This window comes from Cucumis melo, chromosome 3 (assembly GCF_025177605.1).
Source record: "Cucumis melo cultivar AY chromosome 3, USDA_Cmelo_AY_1.0, whole genome shotgun sequence".
Lineage (NCBI taxonomy): Eukaryota > Viridiplantae > Streptophyta > Magnoliopsida > Cucurbitales > Cucurbitaceae > Cucumis > Cucumis melo.
The window spans coordinates 460,712-479,705 of NC_066859.1; the positions used below are offsets into that span (position 1 = coordinate 460,712).

General features: G+C 38.9%; 1 protein-coding gene across 3 annotated transcripts in view; it reads left to right on the forward strand.

The window, feature by feature from the left end:
• Positions 1-18,898, forward strand: part of LOC103485387 (phospholipase SGR2) — a 35,937-nt gene extending 17,039 nt beyond the window's left edge. The window contains exons 10-22 of one of the 3 annotated variants that reach the window (XM_051082644.1): positions 320-469; positions 6,481-6,546; positions 6,643-7,158; positions 7,340-7,418; positions 7,504-7,625; positions 7,746-7,818; positions 14,055-14,157; positions 14,650-14,743; positions 14,835-14,897; positions 16,126-16,174; positions 16,586-16,689; positions 17,701-17,747; positions 18,275-18,898. In XM_051082644.1, the coding sequence (XP_050938601.1) occupies positions 320-469; positions 6,481-6,546; positions 6,643-7,158; positions 7,340-7,418; positions 7,504-7,625; positions 7,746-7,818; positions 14,055-14,157; positions 14,650-14,743; positions 14,835-14,897; positions 16,126-16,174; positions 16,586-16,689; positions 17,701-17,747; positions 18,275-18,503 (1,695 nt within the window). In that variant the 3' untranslated portion in view covers positions 18,504-18,898. Of the gene's footprint in view, positions 1-319; positions 470-6,480; positions 6,547-6,642; positions 7,159-7,339; positions 7,419-7,503; positions 7,626-7,745; positions 7,819-14,054; positions 14,158-14,649; positions 14,744-14,834; positions 14,898-16,125; positions 16,175-16,585; positions 16,691-17,700; positions 17,748-18,274 lie in introns of those variants that run through there. The other 2 variants (XM_051082645.1, XR_007819655.1) reach the window with 2 other exon arrangements.
• The last annotated feature ends 96 nt before the right edge of the window (positions 18,899-18,994 follow it).

An 18,994-nucleotide genomic window follows, 5' to 3' on the forward strand; every position in this document is an offset into this window, starting at 1 on the left:
TTTAGTTTTGTTTTGTTGACCTTTCTTTTCTCATCTTGCCCTTTGTAATTTTATATTCTGTAATGACATTTGTTATTGTGACACAACATTTTATCATTCCTTTGTTTACGTTTAGACATGATAATATTAGGCTCTGATGCTAAGCTTTGTGCCTTTGTGGTTTCAGTCGTACTAGTTTTTCTTGGTTAATGCCATCAAGTGTAACTTATCTATGAACCTCTCTGTTTGCTTCTCATTCTTCTTTGTTTCCTGGAATATTCTGTTTCACCTTGTTGATCTCTACTTTTATGCTATTTCCCGTTGTACATTTTTTTTTCAGTGGAGGAAGGGTTTGAAGCTTAGTGGTGAAGCTGCTGTTGAAAAAATTACTTTAGATGGAGTGAAGGGTTTGCGTGTCATGTTGGGTGCGACTGCTCATGATGTTTTATATTACATGAGCCCCATATATTGTCAGGACATCATCAACTCGGTAGTGCACAATTTATTTAGATTGCTAACTTTCATATTATCTATACTTGTTCTCCCCTGTTCTTTATTGATGGGTTAACTGACATGTGATTTGTTAGTTCTGTTTTTTCGTCACGGTGTGTATTATTCTTATACATATGATCAAAGGAGGGTGAAACCTTCTTTGTGAACTCTGTCCTCTTATTCTGCACTAACATGTTAGCGTTGATGAAATCTATAGCCGCCATGTTATAAAAGGGATGATGCTAAAAGAGTTACTATCTCATTGCATCACTCATTAGCTGCCACTATTAATCTTATTACATGGCTTTATAAAGTTCTGATCAGACACCAAGGTTGGTATTAACAAGGTTTCGTCGCCTACAATTACTGCACAGGAATCAACTTTTGTTGGTGGAAGGAAAATCATAAATTCTTGCCTTATAAGCAATGAAGTCACTGTAATGAGTGGAACTGGCAAAATAAAGGGTGTTTCTATTAATCTTGGCTTGGAAAAAACCTTTGGCCTCCATGATACTGATCTTGAAACTGGCTAGGGTGTTTTGGCTCTCGCCAGAGAAGGGGTTCATGTTTTCATCTCTATGTCCAATTACGCAAATCTCATAAATGCTAAACCTAGACCCAAATTTTGAGCTTGTAGCTGTATTATTCAAGGAGCATGTCTCTCCTCCTTTCTCTTTACTCATTCTAGTGGATTGCCTTACAGACTTCTCCTCAGAGGGCTTGATCTGGAGTGAGTTGGAAGTTCTAAAATGAAGCGAACAATCATTTTTAGTTTTTAGACGACACTAAGAAATTATGGAAATGGCACATTTATTTGTCTCCTCAACAACGTGGATTGCTTAATAAAGTAGTGATTGTGGGTATTGATTCTGATGCCATGATTTGGGTTGTTAATCTTAAGTGGATGCTTTCCCTCTAATACAACCTTTGCCTTCATCTCGTTCCATAGTCTAAGATCCAATCCTTCTGTTCCCTATTATTCACATAATATCCCCATAGGTTGGAAAAACTCCATTTTCTATACGGGTGGAAGATTATAAACGTTCAAGTCTCTCTCTCTAACCTCCTCACATAATCTATGCATACTTTTCTTATGCCAAAGAAAGTGGCTCTCTCTGTTGAAGTCATTAGTGAAGATATAAAAATGAAGCAGCATCTAATTTAGTTTGTTAGGAAAAAGTAATCTTTCTACTCTCACAGGGCTCCTGGACATTGGTAACATTGGATCACAAAGTTGTTCTGTTCTTCCATCTGGTCCTGGATATGCATAGAGGGGCAACTAGCCTCTCTTCCGTACTTTTTGGTTGGGAATCTTAAGATGTTGATGTGGAAAAAGTGTGCCATGTGGCTGGTGAAGATGAGAGTCCTCAGTTGAGGCACTTCAGGAAGAGGGGGCAGCGTTGTAAGTTATGCCCCCCCCCCCCCCCCCCCCCCCCCCCCCCCCCCCCCCCCCCCTCCTCACTATCGTTGATCCCTTGTGCATTTTGGTGATACTACTTCAAATTTGTTGTTCTTTACTCTACAGAAGAGAGCAGTCCCCTTTCACTTCTCTGCTGTTAGTCAAAAGAAGGGGTTTCTTAATATAGGGAGTATGGTGGTGGACGCTCATGTGGCTTAATGGCTCTGAGCTGATAATATCTGATTTCTATGTAGTCTTTCGTGAAGAAGCTTAAGAAAAATAACTCAAAACTGAGAAAAGAAGGGTAGAAGGTTGATTAAATTTTCTACAAAGCTCCATAAATAATTTTTTTCAGAAGTAGAAACATTTCATTGATAAAATGGTGTAAATGGCAGAGCCCAAACACCAAAAGGAGAATACAGAAAATGATGCCAATGAGAGACAGGGATAAGAAAGTCTTTGGAGCTTAAAGAGGTGCTTATTTATGCACCAGAAGCAGTAGAAATAACCAAGTCCATAAAGTTTTCAAAACTAGAAAAATGGTCTCAGAAGAGGTGCTTGTTCGATCACCCCAAAGAATCCATGTAAAAGCGTGTTAATAGCCAGCCAAGGGTCTTCTTGTGTCCGGTAAAAGAGTGTCTAGCCAACAAAGAAAGACGGGATATTAAACATATTCCGAGAGAAGACCGTCATCCAGCCAAAATCATGTAGAATTTGGACAGATCTTCCTTCCCACCTGGCATTCGAAAAAGCATTTGAGGCTTTGTTGGATGCATTGGGGAGTCTTACGGTATCTGTTAGAATTAGTGGGCTTGGCCCAAGGAAAGATTTACCCTGATTTTCTTTCCTTTTTTATCATAAGCTTGTTGTTTATTTATTTTCCCCTTTGTATCTTTTGTTCATAAGAGATAATAAGATCGTGGTTTTTCTCTCGGTACTTGGGTTTCCACGTAACTCAGTGTCTATTTTCTTTTACCGCTTCTAATATGGTATTAGAACAGGGTAAAGATGAAACCCGATCTTGATAAAACCCAAACTGACCATGAGATAGCTGCGTTGCAGCTGGGATCAATGCCGCCGTCGCCACCGCCATGGAGAAACTACTCCAACAGCTTCAGAAGCCACTAGTGAGTGGTTCTGTCTTACCCTTGGAGCCAGCCGTGCCGCCTAGTGGAGGAAACCAGCCGCAAGCGCCCAACCTTTTCGTACATGCGCTGCCTAGTGCGTATGCTCACGTGCCGCCTTCCAACTCCTTTGCCATTCAGCTGGCCTACTCCTATCTGATTTCCCAAGTCTAGCCGCAATACCCTTTTGGTCAGCTGCACATCCACGCGCTGCCGCTGCACTCGTTTCACGAGCCGCTGCCCTCTGATTCTTTGCAGCAGCCACACATCCATAGTACCGGAATTAATCAACTCCATAATAAATCAGGATTTGGAGTTGGTGAATCTTTGACACAATCCAAAGCAACCGACTTGCCAATGTATTCCAAGAACCCGGTAACTTCATTCCCTACTTTGTTTCTATGGATGTCACGTTTTGTGAGGATTGGCCTTGCTTTCCCGTTAGCCATCTTTAGGGGGAGAATGTGAGTGAAGAGTCTAACTGTCCCTCAGAGTCTACCAATCCTACCCCTACTACCTTACCTTACCTTACCTTGATCTGCATCCCATGGTCCTACCCACAAACCAAGCAGAATCTTATGACAACTTTATTTTGAAGAGAGACATTAGATTGTCCTTGAAGGTAGAATTGTTTTCCTCTATCGCATTGATGAGAGAAATCTTTGACAGAAAAGTAAAATTAATTGGCTTAGTTTGGGAGATGAGAACTCCAGATTTTTTCATCGTTTCTTGGCTGCAAAGAAGAGAAAAAATTGATAGCAGAAATGACCCGTGATCACGGTAATAAAGCTCCAGTACCCGATGGCTTCATAGCGGAATTTCTATTAAAGTTCTGGGATTACTTTAAGGGTAACTTTGAGAAATTGTTTGAGGATTTTTTCACGAATGGGAAGCTGAACTCTTGCATCAAAGAAAACTTTATGCCTTATTAAAAAAAAGTAGATGCCGTCCGTGTTCAAGAGTTTAGACCAATCAGCTAAACCACATTAACATATAAGCTTGTTGCTAAGGTGCTAGTCGTTCGCCTCAAAAAATCATGTAATTGCCCCCACACAAAGCACTTTTATCGAAGGAAGGCAAATCTTGGATCCAATTCTTATAGCAAATGAAGTTGAAGTTCCTCGAGAGTTCTTTGAGAAGAAAGGATGGATTCTAAAATTGGATTTAGAAAAGGCCTTTTATAGAGTGGGAGTTCCTTGAGAAAATTCTCAGAACTTTGATCCTAGATGGATCACATGGATCATGGGCTGTATTTCTAATCTAAGATAATCAATATTCGTTTGGGAGACAAAAAGGGAGAATCAAAGCCACAAGAGGAATTAGGCAAGGAGACGCACTTTCTCCCTTCATTTTCTTATTAATCAGCGAACTGATAAGTGCCTTGTTAAATAGGCTATATGAAAAAGGAAAGTTTGAAGGTTTCAAGTTGGGAAAAAACAGCATTAGTGTCTACTGCCTTTAATTCGCTGATGACACGTTAATCTTTTGTAAATACGAAGATGGAATGCTGGAATCTCTTAAGAAGACAATTGAATTCTTTGAGTGGAGTTCCAAGAAGAAGATCAATTGGGAAAATTCTGCACTTTGTGGTTTTAACATAGAAGAAATTGAGCTGTTTGAAGAGTTATCAAAGCTGAATTGTAAAGCCTCTCATCTTCCACTCTCTTACCTAGGGCTCCCCCTAGTGGTGATCCTAAGCACGCTGTTTTTTGGCAGCCGGTAATTGACAAAATTCAAGGAAAATTGGAGAAATGGAAAAGATACAATCTATCAAGAGGAGTTCGCACCACTTTAAGCAAGTCGGTTCTTTCCCATATTCCTACATATATATGTAAATCTTTTTAGTGCCGGTAAAGGTGTCTCGAACAGTAGAGTGTTTATTAAGAAACTTCTTTTGGGAAGGACATTCAGGGATCATCTAGTTAAATGGGACATGGTGTCTCGAATGCAAGAGGATGGGGGGCTTGGTTTAGGAGGCTTAGAAAACAAAAATCTTGCCCTTCTAGCCAAATGGGGATGGAGATTTTTTAATGAAGAAAACTCCCTTTGGGTGCATTCATGGAGAAAGTCAATTCAGTTGTCACACCAAAGGAAGCAATGCTTGTAGCCTTCGCATCCCATGGATTAGCATTTCAAGGAGCTGGAATAAAGTGGATACGCTGGCCATGTTTAAACTCGGCAGTGGCACAAGAATAGACTTTGGCATGATCCTTGGGCTGATGCACTCAAAGACTCTTTTCCAAGGCTGTTTAGACTCTATGAATCCGAATGGGGCGGTTCATGATTTTTGGGATTCTTTTAACAGCATCTTGGTCCTTAAATCTCAGAAGGCAATTAAAGGAGGAAGAAATTGATGATTTCCTAGCTCTTAACGGTATTATCACAAAAAAACAAACCACGGAAAGTCCAGATAGAAGAGTTTGGAAGTTAGAGTCTAATGGAAAATTCTCAGTTAAATCGTTGGTTAAACATTTATCGTTAGCTTCCCCCATCGGTGTCTATTTGGAAAAGCAAAAGTACAAGAAGAGTTAACATCTTGGATAATGCTGAATGGGTTATTTAATTGTGCTTCGGTCATGCAGTCAAAACTTCCATCTCACATTTTATCTCCAAATGTTTGCTCTTTATGTTTGCAGGATTCTGAAGATTTACAGGTGTCCCTTTGCAGAAAAATGTTGGTTTTACCTATTGGGATCCTTCAGCATCAATTGTGTCTTTGATGCCAACTTTAAGAAGAACGTTTTGCAGCTCCTAATCGGCACCAATCTAAAAGAGAAATCAAGATTGCTATGGATAAATGCTATAAAGACCCTACTTTCAGAAATTTGGTTTGAGTGGAACCAAAGAATATTTCACAATAAAGAATCCAATTGGATGAATCATCCGGACATAGCTAGAATCAATGCTTCCTCATGGTGTTCCTTATCTAGAGCGTTTGAAGCATACTCAATTCAAGACATTAGCCTTAATTGGCCGGCGTTCTTACATGAGTAGTCATTTTCTTGAGCTTGTAGTCTTATTCATTTTGGGGGATTTTGTTTTATTATCAAACTCTTAAGATCGCTGTGTTGTTTGGTAGTTTTGTTTGTCTTTGTGTGTATCTTGCTTTTAGATGTATGGACGGAATTGTAATTGTATTCGCATGGGTTTGGTTTTTCGTTTTGATCAAATTCGGTATGTGATAAGAGTGTTAAGGGGGTGCCAACCTAGTTGAGATGTTTGGGTGCACTTATTGTCATTGTACTCAAACATTATTTTGTCTATTCATTTACTTAATGAAGAGTCTTGTTTCCTTTTTCAAAGAAAAAAAAAAATCCGATAATTGCTGTGACTGCAAGAAACCCTGTGAAGTACATTTGAATATGAGGCATACTGTTTACAACTTGGAAGTGATATAATACTGGTTATGTAGCACTGACAGATTTTCATGATATGAAGCTCTGCACTTGGAACTAGGACTAAACGGGTATACTGATTTCTCTTTAGGTATCTAACCAATTAAATCGACTGTACATGAAGTTTCTTAGAAGGAATCCTGGATATGATGGAAAGGTATGTGGCTCCAAGATTATTTTATTTTTAATCCTAACTTCTGTCTAATTCGATTATATAAATTGGTTATTATATATTTTTTGTATTATTATTTAGGTTTCTATCTATGGACATTCCTTGGGGAGTGTCCTGTCGTATGATATCCTCTGCCACCAGGAAAGTCCGTCATTTCCTTTTCCAAGGAATTTGATCTATGGGGAGCACGCTAGAAGTGAAGGGTTATCAGGGGTGGACAATCAATCCTCTGTGCAGAACTCTTCTTTTGATACGGAGGATAACTGTTCGACTGCAGTTTATGGATGTTCAGATTTTGTGCATGTTGCTAAAGAGGGTGATGAGAGAAGTATGCCTCAAATGCATTTGGAAAATCCTTCAGTTGTTGTGGATCCTATGGCATCGCATCCATCTGAGCTCAGTAACAAACATGAAAATCCTTGTAAGGTGGATGACTATGATTCCAGCAAAAGGCTTCCTCAAACAAGCAATGAGCTGGAGGAGTTAAATAAAAACGTAAACTGCGACTTAGAGGTTCCTAGATTGAATAGAATTGGTGAGCTGCAATTTGAGGATTCAAATGATAAAGACGAAGTAATCAAATCCCTGAAAGAAGAGGTCTGTAGACTCAGCATAATGACACACACACGTTATGATTTATTTATCCTTGTATGCTTCCAACATACAAGAATGATTATGCATTCACTTGCACGCACATGTCACATTTTACTTATTTCTTTATGCTTTCAGCATGTAACCTCCATTTATAGGATGTCTTGTTGAACTTCTTGTTTGTTAGGTTGATTATCTTAAAAGGAAGTTGGCAGAACTTGAGTCGATGTCTGCTAATAGGGATACTGATGGAGGATTGAATGAAGGTCCCTCCTAATTGTTTCACTTATTTGTTCACTTATGGGAAAAACTTGTCCGAATGATATTTTTTTATGTGTGAAACATTATCAGGAAATAAGAAAAGTTTAATAGGTATGCCCAAGGAGCCTGTATTAGAAGAGGTACCTCCTGAACAAGATGATGGTTCAAAGAGTTTCACTCCTTGTATAAAGTACAAAAAGCTTGCATTTAAGGTAAGTCAAGAACGGGATTGACAAGAAAAAATTCTTTTGACATATTCTGATATATATGTTCAACGTTACCATCTGCTGGTTTTTTACTATTTTATTTCAATTTTTTTTTTCTATAACTAGGTTGATACTTTTTTTGCTGTTGGATCGCCTCTTGGCGTCTTTCTTGCACTTCGTAATATCCGTATTGGAATTGGTAAGGTTGCATTTGTGACATGCTAGGTACATTATAGTCTTTGTGGAAATAATTGTTGTAATCATTAATCAACAACAGTATGTTTAATTTAGTTTGCATTGATATGAAGGATGTTCAGCCGGAGGACCATTTAGTTGTTCATGTAGACTCTTTATCCGTGTTGAAATGTTTGTTTGATAAGGATAGCTAAACTATTTAACATGGGGCTGGATAATATTATTGCATATTTAATTTAGCTTGCAAAAGTTGGGCCCTCCAATTGATTATATTAAGTGAGTTTTCAGTTTTTAAGAGAGCTGTTGCTTTGGTGATGTTTGGAGATCTTTTTCTTTGTCGCTACTTGGAGATGGCATAGTGTTTGTGGAAGAGTTGCTTGTTAGGATACCAACTGGTTCCTTACACTTCTATTAAGCCTTTCAACCATATTACAAGCAAAAGATTAACAGAACACTTAAGAACAATGAACCAAACGTTCAACTCAGCAACAACTAACCAAACAGTAATCGAAACTAAAAACACTGAACAACTTGTGACAATCTGAAAATAAAGAACAAGAAACAAAAAAACAGAACCAAGGAACTTGGAACTTCTGCTCTCTCCCTTTCTGAGGAAGAAACCAACCTCTCTCCTTCTCCACCAAAATCTCCCTACCTCCCTCTGCTCTCCACTCCTTTTAATTCCCACTACTCACTAACTAGTGGTCCCCACCTGATGGTCCCCGTCCTCCTTGCTTTCCTCCCCACTTCCACGCACTACTTTCCCATTGGCTTCATGGCTTTTCTCCCCACTCACACGTGCCATCTCCCCATTTGCTTCATGTATTTTCTTATTCCTTCGGTTATAAGTAAATAATATTGGGGGCCTAGCATTACTCTCTTCCTCCAAATCCACCTTGTCCTCAAGGTGGAACTCAGGGAACTGGTGCTTCAAATCTGCGCAAACTTCCCAAGAGGCTTCGTGTGGTGGTAGTCCCTTCCGACTTACCAGTACTTCCCATTCCTTTGTGGCTTGATTTTTGCAGTAACCATATAACTTCATCTGGTTGCGTGATCCATTCGTGGTTTTCATTCACATAAGGGTTGAGCTGTTGTACTTGCTTCCAATTCCCTACTGCCTTCTGGAGCTGTGAAACATGAAAAACCGGGTGAATGACTGCTGAACTTGGAAGTTCCGCTTATAAGCTACAGCCCCAATTCTTGCCAACACCTTGTAGGGTTCGAAGTACTTTGGTGACAGCTTCTCATTACGTTTCTTCCTTAAAGAAACCTGTTGGTAAGGTCTGATTTTGAGGAAAACAAAGTCCCCTTCTTGAAACTCAACATCTCTTCACTTAAGGTCAGCATACTTCATCATTCTTTCTTGAGCTACCTTCAAATGCTCCTTTAGTGCCCCTAAGATCACATCCTTATCCTTCAGTTGCTGATCAAGTGTGGAGTTAGGTGTCTCCATGTCCCCATTTCGAGTCAAAGGTTGGGGTAATCTGCTATAGACCACCTGGAAAGGAGTGATTCCGATTGAACTGTGGTACATGGTATTGTACCAGTACTTGGCCCAATGCAGCCATTGGCTCCATTCCCTTGGCTTCTCACTGCAAAAACATCTTAAGTAAGCCTCCACGCTTTTGTTCACTACCTCTGTTTGCCCATCAGACAGGGGATGATAAGAGGAACTTTGGTTCAATTTGGTACCCGCTAATTTGAACGTCTGTATCCAGAAATGGCTTAGAAAGATTTTCTCTATCCGAGACTACGGACTTGGGGAATCCGTGGAGCTTGACAACTTCCTTGATGAATGCTTAAGTGACAGTCTTGGCTGTATAGGGATGCTTCAGTAATAGGAAAGGTGCATTATAGTTGGCAATAATGAAGAAGAGCTCGAAAGTACTAACCTGCCCTTGAACTTCAGCACTCCTTGTTGGAGCGTATAGTGTGGTATTTACAGTTTTTGTTCTTCCATCAGCTTGATTATTTCTTGCAGCCCTGGGTCTTTTTCCACCTCTTCACAAATCACAGCCACATCCAACAAGGCAGGGGCAGTCAACTGACTCAAGTGCACTGTAGGTGGGATCCTGGACAAGGCATCTGCAGCTTTGGTTTTTTAAACCCAATTTATAGACTACTTCGAACGAGTATTCCAATAGCTTGGCAATCCATTTATGGTATTATGGTTGTATTACCCTTTGTTCCAATAAAAACTTGAGGGAACGTTGATTTGTCTTCACTGTGAACTTCCTCCCCAAAAGGTACGGGTGCTATCTTTGAACTGCGAACACAACCACTATTAATTCCTTTTCATACACAGGCTGAGCTCTATCCCTCATACACAATGTTTTACTAAAGAATGCTATTTGTCTTTTCGCATGTGTGAGCACTGCCCCAACCCCAAATCCAGACGCATCTGACTCTATTTCAAGGGGCAAATTGAAGTCAGGCATGGCCGACATTGGAAGAGTCATCATGGCCAATTTGAGCTTCTCAAAAGCAACGTCGGCCTCCTCACTCCATTTGTAGGCTCCTGTCTTCGATAGCTGGGTAAGAGGGGCTGCAATGGTGTCATAGTTTTGCACAAACCGACGATAATACCCAGTGACTCCCAGAAATCCTCTCACTTCCCTTACATTGGTGGGAACCGGCCACTCTCTAATAGCCCTTATCTTTTCAGGATCTACCTCAATGTCCTTTTCAGAAATAAAATGGCCTAAGTACCCAATCTGTGGCTTGGCAAAGCTGCACTTTTCAAGATTCGCGTACAACTCATTCTCTCTCAACAATTCGAGTACTACCTCAAGGTGTGAGCATGTTCTTCCCTCCCTTTACTATAAACTAGAATGTCATCAAAGAAAACAAGAACAAACCTTCTCATGTAGGGCTTGAATACTTGGTTCATCAAGGCTTGGAAAGTTGAAGGGGCATTGGTCAACCTGAATGGCATGACTAGGAACTCATAGTGGCCTTCATGGGTGCGAAAGGCTATTTTCTCAATGTCATCTGGGCACATTCTGATCTGGTGGTATCTAGCCTTGAGGTCTATTTTCGAAAATACGTTAGTCCCATTAAGCTCATCAAAAAGCTCCTCTATGACCAGAATTGGGAACTTATCCAGAATGGTTACGTTATTTAAGGCCCTATAGTCTACACAAAATCTCCAACTCCCCTCCCTTTTCCTTACCAATAGAACTGGATTGGAGTATGGACTCCTATTCGGCCGGATTATTCTTGAAGATAACATTCTCATCTACCAATCTTTCCATCTCTTCCTTTTGGTGGTGGGCATACCTATATGGATGCACATTAACTGGGTTAGTTCCTTTCTTCAAATAAATGTGGTGATTAATTCCTCGCTGGGGTGGCAACTTCTCTGGCCAGTTAAACACATCAGCAAACTTCTCAAGAAAATGGTAGGAATGGTGTTATCCACCTCTGGTGATGTTTCCTCCTCTTGTTCTTCTTCCAAGGCCACTCCCCCTTCCATAGCCCTGCATTCCACCAAAAATTCTTTGGTCCTCGGCTTCCCATGACTTCACTATACACTTCAGTCTAACACGGGTTTTTGTGAGGCTCGGGTCTCCCTTGATCGTGATCTTCTTGGCTTGGTGATAGAAAGTCAGCACCAGACTTTTCCAATCCACCTCAGTCATCCCAACGAATGCAACCACTGCATTCCTAGTATCATGTCCACCCCTTCTACTTCCAAGAGCAGGAAGCTGTCGATCACCTTCCACTCTCCCAACCACACTTCAACATCACCACAAACACCCTTGCCTTTAGTTGTAGTCCCCGAGCCTAGTATTAATCCATAATTAGGTGTCTCATTCAATGGCAACCCCATCCACTTCACAAGCTTCTCTGCAATAAAGTTATGGGTAGCCCCACAACCAACCAATATCACTACATCTTCTTCACGAATCCTACCCTTAACCTTCATGGTCTTAGGATTGGTTAAGCCTACTACTGAGTTTATAGACAACTCAATATTCAGGTTCTCCACATTGTGGACTTCGATTGATTTCATCTTTGTTTCAGCGTCGTAATACTCTCTTCCACAATTTCTAACTCTTCCCCACTTTCTTTCACCACCAGCATTCTCAGTTCTTTATTCTCTTTCGCTTTGCACCTATGCCCCGCGTAATACTTTTCCCCGCAACGGAAGCACAACCCCTTCTCTCCTTGCTTGGAATTTGGCGTCCGTTAGTCGTTTCGTGGGCCGTTCTCGACGGTTATCACCAGCCGCAATCTCCTTGAGAGTGATCGTTCTCATTGGCCAATTACCTGTGTCTGTTGCCTCATTTGCAGGTGTCACACTAGAATTCCTGAGATGTTGGGTCTTGTAGGAGGGCTTGGTATCGTACGCACTACTCAGCCCACACTCTTTTCGGACCATCTCACGATTTTCAATCTTTAGGGTCAACTTCATCATCTGGGCCAGTCCAACGGGCTCCAATGTCTCAACTTCAGACTTTAACCATGGGCTCAACCCATTCATAAAGGTTTCTTCCAAAACCATAGGTTGTAGGAAGGCTACTGGTGCCAACAGCTTGTCAAAGCGATTTTTATACTCCTTTACCGTTGTTTCTTACTCGATGGTTAGAAATCTTCCCACCAATGTGCCATCTTGTATCGCACGAAAACGTACTAACATCTACTTCAGATCGTCCCACCCTTACGCTTCACGTTCCTCTTGTGACCGGTACCAGTCAAGAGTTGGGCCGTCAAAACTGACTGCAGCCATGGTAAGCTTCTTCGAATCCATCAGGTTATGGATTTTGAAGTAATGGTCAGCTCGAAAAAGCCAGGAATCTTGGTCCGTTCCATTAAACACGGGCATTTCAACCTTCCTAAACTTGTTGCGGTCCAAGGACTGTTCATCATCTGCCTTAACTTCCTCCTCCGATTCCAAAGACATAGCCTTTAGAGTTGGTTCACCACCTTTAACCTTACTTGAGGAACCTTCCTCTGTTTTTCTTTCCGGCGAGTCATCCCGGATAATGCCCTCAATGTACTTCAAAATCACTTGCTATTGTTGATATTGCTTATCTATCTGCGAATTCATCTCAGATATGTTCTTCGACAGCAATGCGATGTTTTCTTCGATTATCGGAAGCTTCTGCATCCCTTGCACCACTATATCCAATCTCTCTTCAACCTTCTTTGCCATGTTTGTGCGCGTGCCTAGGTTTTTATGCTCTGATACCAAATGTCAGTTACCAATTGGTTCCTTAAACTTCTATTAAGCCTTTTAACAATATTACAAGCAAGAGACTAACAAAACGCTTAAGAACAATGAACCAAACGTTCAACTCAGCAACAACTAACCAAACAGTAACCGAAACCTAAAACACAGAACAACTTGCGACAATCTGGAAATAAAGAACAAGAAACAAAAAAACAGAACCAAGGAACCTGGAACTTCTGCTCTCTCCCTTTCGAGGAAGAAACCAGCCTCTCTCCCTCTCCACCAAAATCTCCCTACCTCCCTCTGCTCTCTACTCCTTTTAATTCCCACTACTAACTAACAAGTGGTCCCCACCTGATGGTCCCCGTCCTCCTTGCTTTCCTCCCCACTTCCACGTACTACTTTTCCATTGGCTTCATGGATTTTCTCTCCACTCACACGTGCCGCCTCCCCATTTGCTTCATGTATTTTCTTATTCCTTCGGTTATAAGTAAATTAATATTGGGGGCCTAGCATTGCTCTATTGTGATCTTCCGTTTCTTTTCTTGTTTTTTTTTTTTTTTTGGTAGGAAACATATACATATACTAAGAAACAGAAAGAACAGCCTTTTTTTGTTTTTTCCCATCTCTTCCTCTTTTATTTTTTTAATTTTATTTATTTGGATTTGTTGGGGGTGTTTCATTTCCCTTGTTTCGTTTGCGTTATTATTCTTTTGGCGGTTGTATCTTTGAACGTTTAGTTTCTTTTCATCTATCAACGGAAAATTTGTTATAGTTGTGAGAGCTGCTACCAATTTCTTTCTTGATATGAGAAGTTGAGAACATAGAAATAGTATTTATGCTAATGAGATCTATTTATAATCGATTAACTTGCTGGACACGAAAAACAATCTTGCATTGCAGAAAATTTACTGTTTTTGGTATTAGTCTAGCAAGTTTCTATTTATTTTGATATGGTATTCAATATGCTCTTTCTGAATCTGGAGATCAGTTTGTACTCCTAGACTTTGGTTTATATGCTTAATGATTTTGATGATTCTAAGAACTGTTTTGTTGGTCTTCAGGAAAAGGGCAAGAATATTGGGGTGAAGAAAATATAAATGAAGAGATGCCTGCTTGTCGACAAATGTTTAACATTTTCCATCCATTTGATCCTGTAGCATACAGGTCCTTGGAAGCAACCCTTTGTAATGTGCCTGTAGAGAATGCATATTTGACCATTCTAAGTGCTTGATCATTTCTATAACCAGCCACCTTGTGATGTGCTGTTTGTTACTTGATCGACATCATTTCTTTTCTTTGATCTGTGCTTTTTATTTGACGCCGCTAATTTTTATTTATTGACCCGAAGAAGATACTGTTTTGCTTTTTGGCCAATTCTTGGAGTCATTTGTCATGCAAACCACTTATCCATTGAGCCCAACCACATGCTCTTGGACATTGCGCTCTGTGAATGCATGCCTGGAGCATTTCTTTGCTGTGTTTGGGTTCATTCATAATTTTTAAAAATTGAATTTCTATCTTTAGAAAAAGACAATAACATGTTGTGATTTTCTTGTTTTTAATCAATGTTTATTTAAAAATTTTTCTTGTTGATATGGTAATAATTAGTATATGTTATGGAGAACGTTTAATGGAAGTTTTGTTGAATTTATACAGAGTAGAGCCACTTGTTTGCAAGGAGTACATGCTTAAACGACCTGTTATTATACCATTTCATAGAGGAGGAAGAAGGTTGCATATTGGATTTCGAGTAAATATCTTCATTATATTGATATACTGAATTTCATTTATTCTTGAACTTGCTTTCGTGATTCTGATAGATTTTCCTGTATGCTGTACAGGAATTTGCTGATAACTTGGCTCTTCGTTCTCAAGCAATGAAGGACAATCTACACACTTTTGGGGTAGGTTGTGTTAGATATTTATATTAAATTGATCCTTACCCACTAGCTTAAGCTTTTTGGTCAATTGATGATTTAGGATGATACCATAGCAGTTACATTTCCTCTTGCTTGGCTCTTCATATTTCATGCTCGCAAGTGAGGGGCAGTGTTAGATATCATATTAAGTTTACCCTTACCCACTAGTTTAAGTTCTTGGGTCAATCGGTGATTTAAGAGGTTGTACTGAACTTTATAAGATTGCATCTTCTCATGCTTGACTTGGTGTTTTTCTCCGTTCAAACCTTTCAATTCATTTTTCTTTTAAACCTTTCAAATCAATTTTTTAATTTTTTCGTCGTACTATGCATGTTATTAGTACACCAGTTGATATTACCACATGATATTGAAAAAAACATTCTGAGATTTATTTAAATTACTTTTCTTCTATTATTGTTAAAGTCGTACTTGGAATTGGCCTTTTGCTTCGCAAGTGCTTTGCTTCTTAGTATTGCATTCTAAGAAGATTGTAATGGCCTTGGGTGGAATTCCATTTAAGGGTATTGTCATCCTAAATGCACAAAAAAAAAAAAAAAAGAAAAAAAAAAGAGTATAGAAATTAGTTGCTGAATTTATTTATTTATTTTCTTTTTTAACTGCATTAATATAAAATGGTTAATTTTAAATTTCTTATGGAGTAACTTGTGCAATGGCGCCATTCACGAGTCTAATCTAACCTTTAATTAATTAGTTTATTAAAATGTAAATATGATTCTAGATTCTATAAATAAAAACCTAAATCAAATTTTACAAATTGTAAATTTTATGAGAATTCAGACTTCCATTAAGAAAAATGAAACAAACATGACCGTAGCAAAAAGAAAGCCACAAAATATTTTACATAAAATATTAAGCGGCAAAAGTAAGATTAATATTTTGATACTCGCTGCTCTAAAGGTATGTTCATGTATCCACAGATCCTTTGTGTTGGTATTTTTATCTTAATGGTTGTGGTTAATATGACCACCCCTTATTTTTCTTTTAGATTTTTGATTTCCGAGCGTGCCTACCTCTTTATGATTTAGCTGGTTAGCGGTTGCCAATTTGTGTGCTGGTATTTGCATGTGATTATGATATAACTTGCCTTAACTTTAGCTTGGTTTTGGTTCTTTCTAAGAGCTTTGTTGAAACAGAATTTCGTTTCAATAAATATTTGTTTGGTTTTGGGTTAATGTAAGACATTATTTGGCAGGTGAAAGTACTCACAGTTTGCCAATCTAGAAAGGCAGATGGTCTAGAAGGTAATATATAAGTTTATATCATGGCATTATACAGAATTACGTACATAGTTGAATGTATGAAACCATTTTGACGAGAGAACCAATGTTGCTTTCAAGTTCAACTCTTCACTAATTGAGCTCTGAACTGAGAGTTCTTTCCTGCCAACACTAGTAGCTCGATTTGGATGATCAGGTTAAATTCCTTTATGAACAGCTGTTCACGGCTTTCTTTCATACCAGAGTGGAGCCTCTCACTATATGGAACAAGTGCCAAGCAGGATCTCTATGATAAATATGAGACAGCTTTTTTCAGTTTTGGTGTCATTTGTCGCCATCTTTTAGATTGTCCTCCATCCTCTCCATACGTTTGTTTGTAAATAAATTAGATGAGATCTCTTTCTCTTTCTTTAATTTTTTCTGCATCTACTGTAGAAGGAGCGGAGGATTTTCAAGAAGGAGAACTGAAGTCTTATGGTGTTGCAATGATGGAGAGATTGACGGGAAGGGAAGAAGGCCGGATTGATCACATGCTTCAAGTATGTATTTCCTTTAACCATATGATCTTAAGATGCTGAATTTTCCATCAAATCCATTGTTTGTTCTCGTAACATGATTCAAAATTTGGAAGTATATACCATTGTTAGTCTTTCGATGAGAAACCAAAATTGAGAAAGTATCAAGGCATGGAGGAGCTAGCATAGGTATCACAACTTGAAGCATTTTGGGATTTTTTTTTAAATGAACAATATGATAACTTGAGGCATTTTTGCAAATTAGTAAATAAGTATAATTGTAATTAGCCTAAACTGGAGCAACCAACGTTAGTCTCTAACCCTCCTGATATGCTTTTTATCCATACCATCTCAAAAAACTGAAATTGTTTTTGTAGTTCATCATTTTTTTTATTTGTTTTTGTAATTACAGCTATAGCTCCTTGTGCACTAGCTGATAGACTTATATGTAGTGTCCTAGGTGTTTTATATTTCACTTCAATGAAAATGCTCTCTTAAAAAAAGGGCCAAATGTGAAGATATATGATCAATACTCTGTAACCATGATAAGAAGTGCACAAAGCTGAATTGGCATATAGCCGAAGATCATGTTGTTCCTTCTTTGTCTAAAGAGTCACACCACACATTATGGACTGCCTTTTTTGTTGGTTTTTCTGGAATATTTGGTTTGAGAAAAATTGGAGGGTTTTAGGTGGGTGATTTGATCAGGCTAAGACACTTCGTTTTTGGATATGTTACCAAATGGGATTTGTTTTTGTTATTTGTTATTTGTTTTTAGTTTGAACCGATGCCATTAATAGATAGAGCTTTCCGTTGAGTTTTTTTTTTTTCTGCTTCATATTTTGTCTGCTACCCTGGGTTTGGGTTATTAGTAGTATTTTTTTTACCCTTATTGTCCGGTTGTCTATCCTTTCATTTGCTATGTGAAATATACACGTTCCCAGCTTGGATTGTTTGCCTGACATTGTTGTCCTCCATGTTGAGAGGATAACTCTTGTGCTGATCTTTCTTTAATCAAAACTCGTTGACGTGCAGGATAAAACATTTGAGCATCCATATCTGCAAGCCCTTAAATCCCATACGTGAGTTTTATGTATTCTTTAATCAAGTAGAAATATCGCTCCGTTCACTCTATCCACCATGCATTAAGCAATATTTTCCCTGAAAAACCTTGTGTAGTTTTTTTCCATATGTTTCCAAAAAAATTTGGGTTCTGCTACTGCATTGCTGTGTAGACAAGTGTCTTGGTAAATGTGGTTATATCTAGCTTTTAGTTTGTGAACTTTTAATCATATCAAATAGCGAATAAACTGTGGGTCTTCTTGTATGCAATGTCAGAAGTTGTGTACTAAGACCAGTAAAAAGAATTGTATTCACGTATGATCACTAATAAACGTACGGTATTATCTGCCGTTGACAGTTTTTTGTTTTAACTGTTTGACAACCCAGCCGGAATTTTGTGGATAGTCTCAATCACAATAATATCAATTTGTTGTCATTTGTGCATGACATTTTTTTTAGACCTCTAGTAATAGTTTCGAGTGGAAGGAGGATGGTGTATTGTTAAATAGCTGCTCCACGTTCTAACTGGTTTGACTTTGGAATGCAGAAACTACTGGAGGGATCATGACACTGCTCTTTTCATATTGAAACACTTATATCGAGATATACCTGAAGATCCTGATACACCTCCAGAATATTCTGAACCCAATTCAAAAGACTGTTGGTACAATAAACAAGAGACTATTGAAGAGGAGGTTTCTTTGACATTTTCTGACGAGGCCATGGTTCGGAGCTTCTCGAGGAAGGCAAAGAAAATGATGAAGCATCGAAGATAGACATCGAGTGCAACAGAAGGCAATGGCATAGCCTTGCAACAGCTACAACTTCCAAGGTTTATCAAACTTGATCCTAAAGGTGGACGACGTTCAGGATCGTTATGTGAATGAATATGCAAATTCCCCCTCTTCAAAAATGGGAAAGGTTGTGGTCACTGAACGCAAATTCTCTCCATTTCTTCTATGTACATATGAAAGAGAAAACAGATGTGGATGTAATAATTCAGATCGAAACCTGAAACATGTAAATTAGTACCAAATTCTCTCTCTATTTCTTCTATGTAAATATGAAGAGAAAACAGATGTGAATGTAACAGTTCAGATCAAAACATGAAACATGTAAATTAATACGTGTAAACTTTTAGTTAAAAGTAAAAGCTTGATGTGAGCTTAAATGCGACGGACTTGTAAGGAGACAGGAGCTTTCCCACCATTGGAAAGTAGGCAGAGGTTCCAATTTAATCATTTGTGATTTTGTAAGACCAACTGAT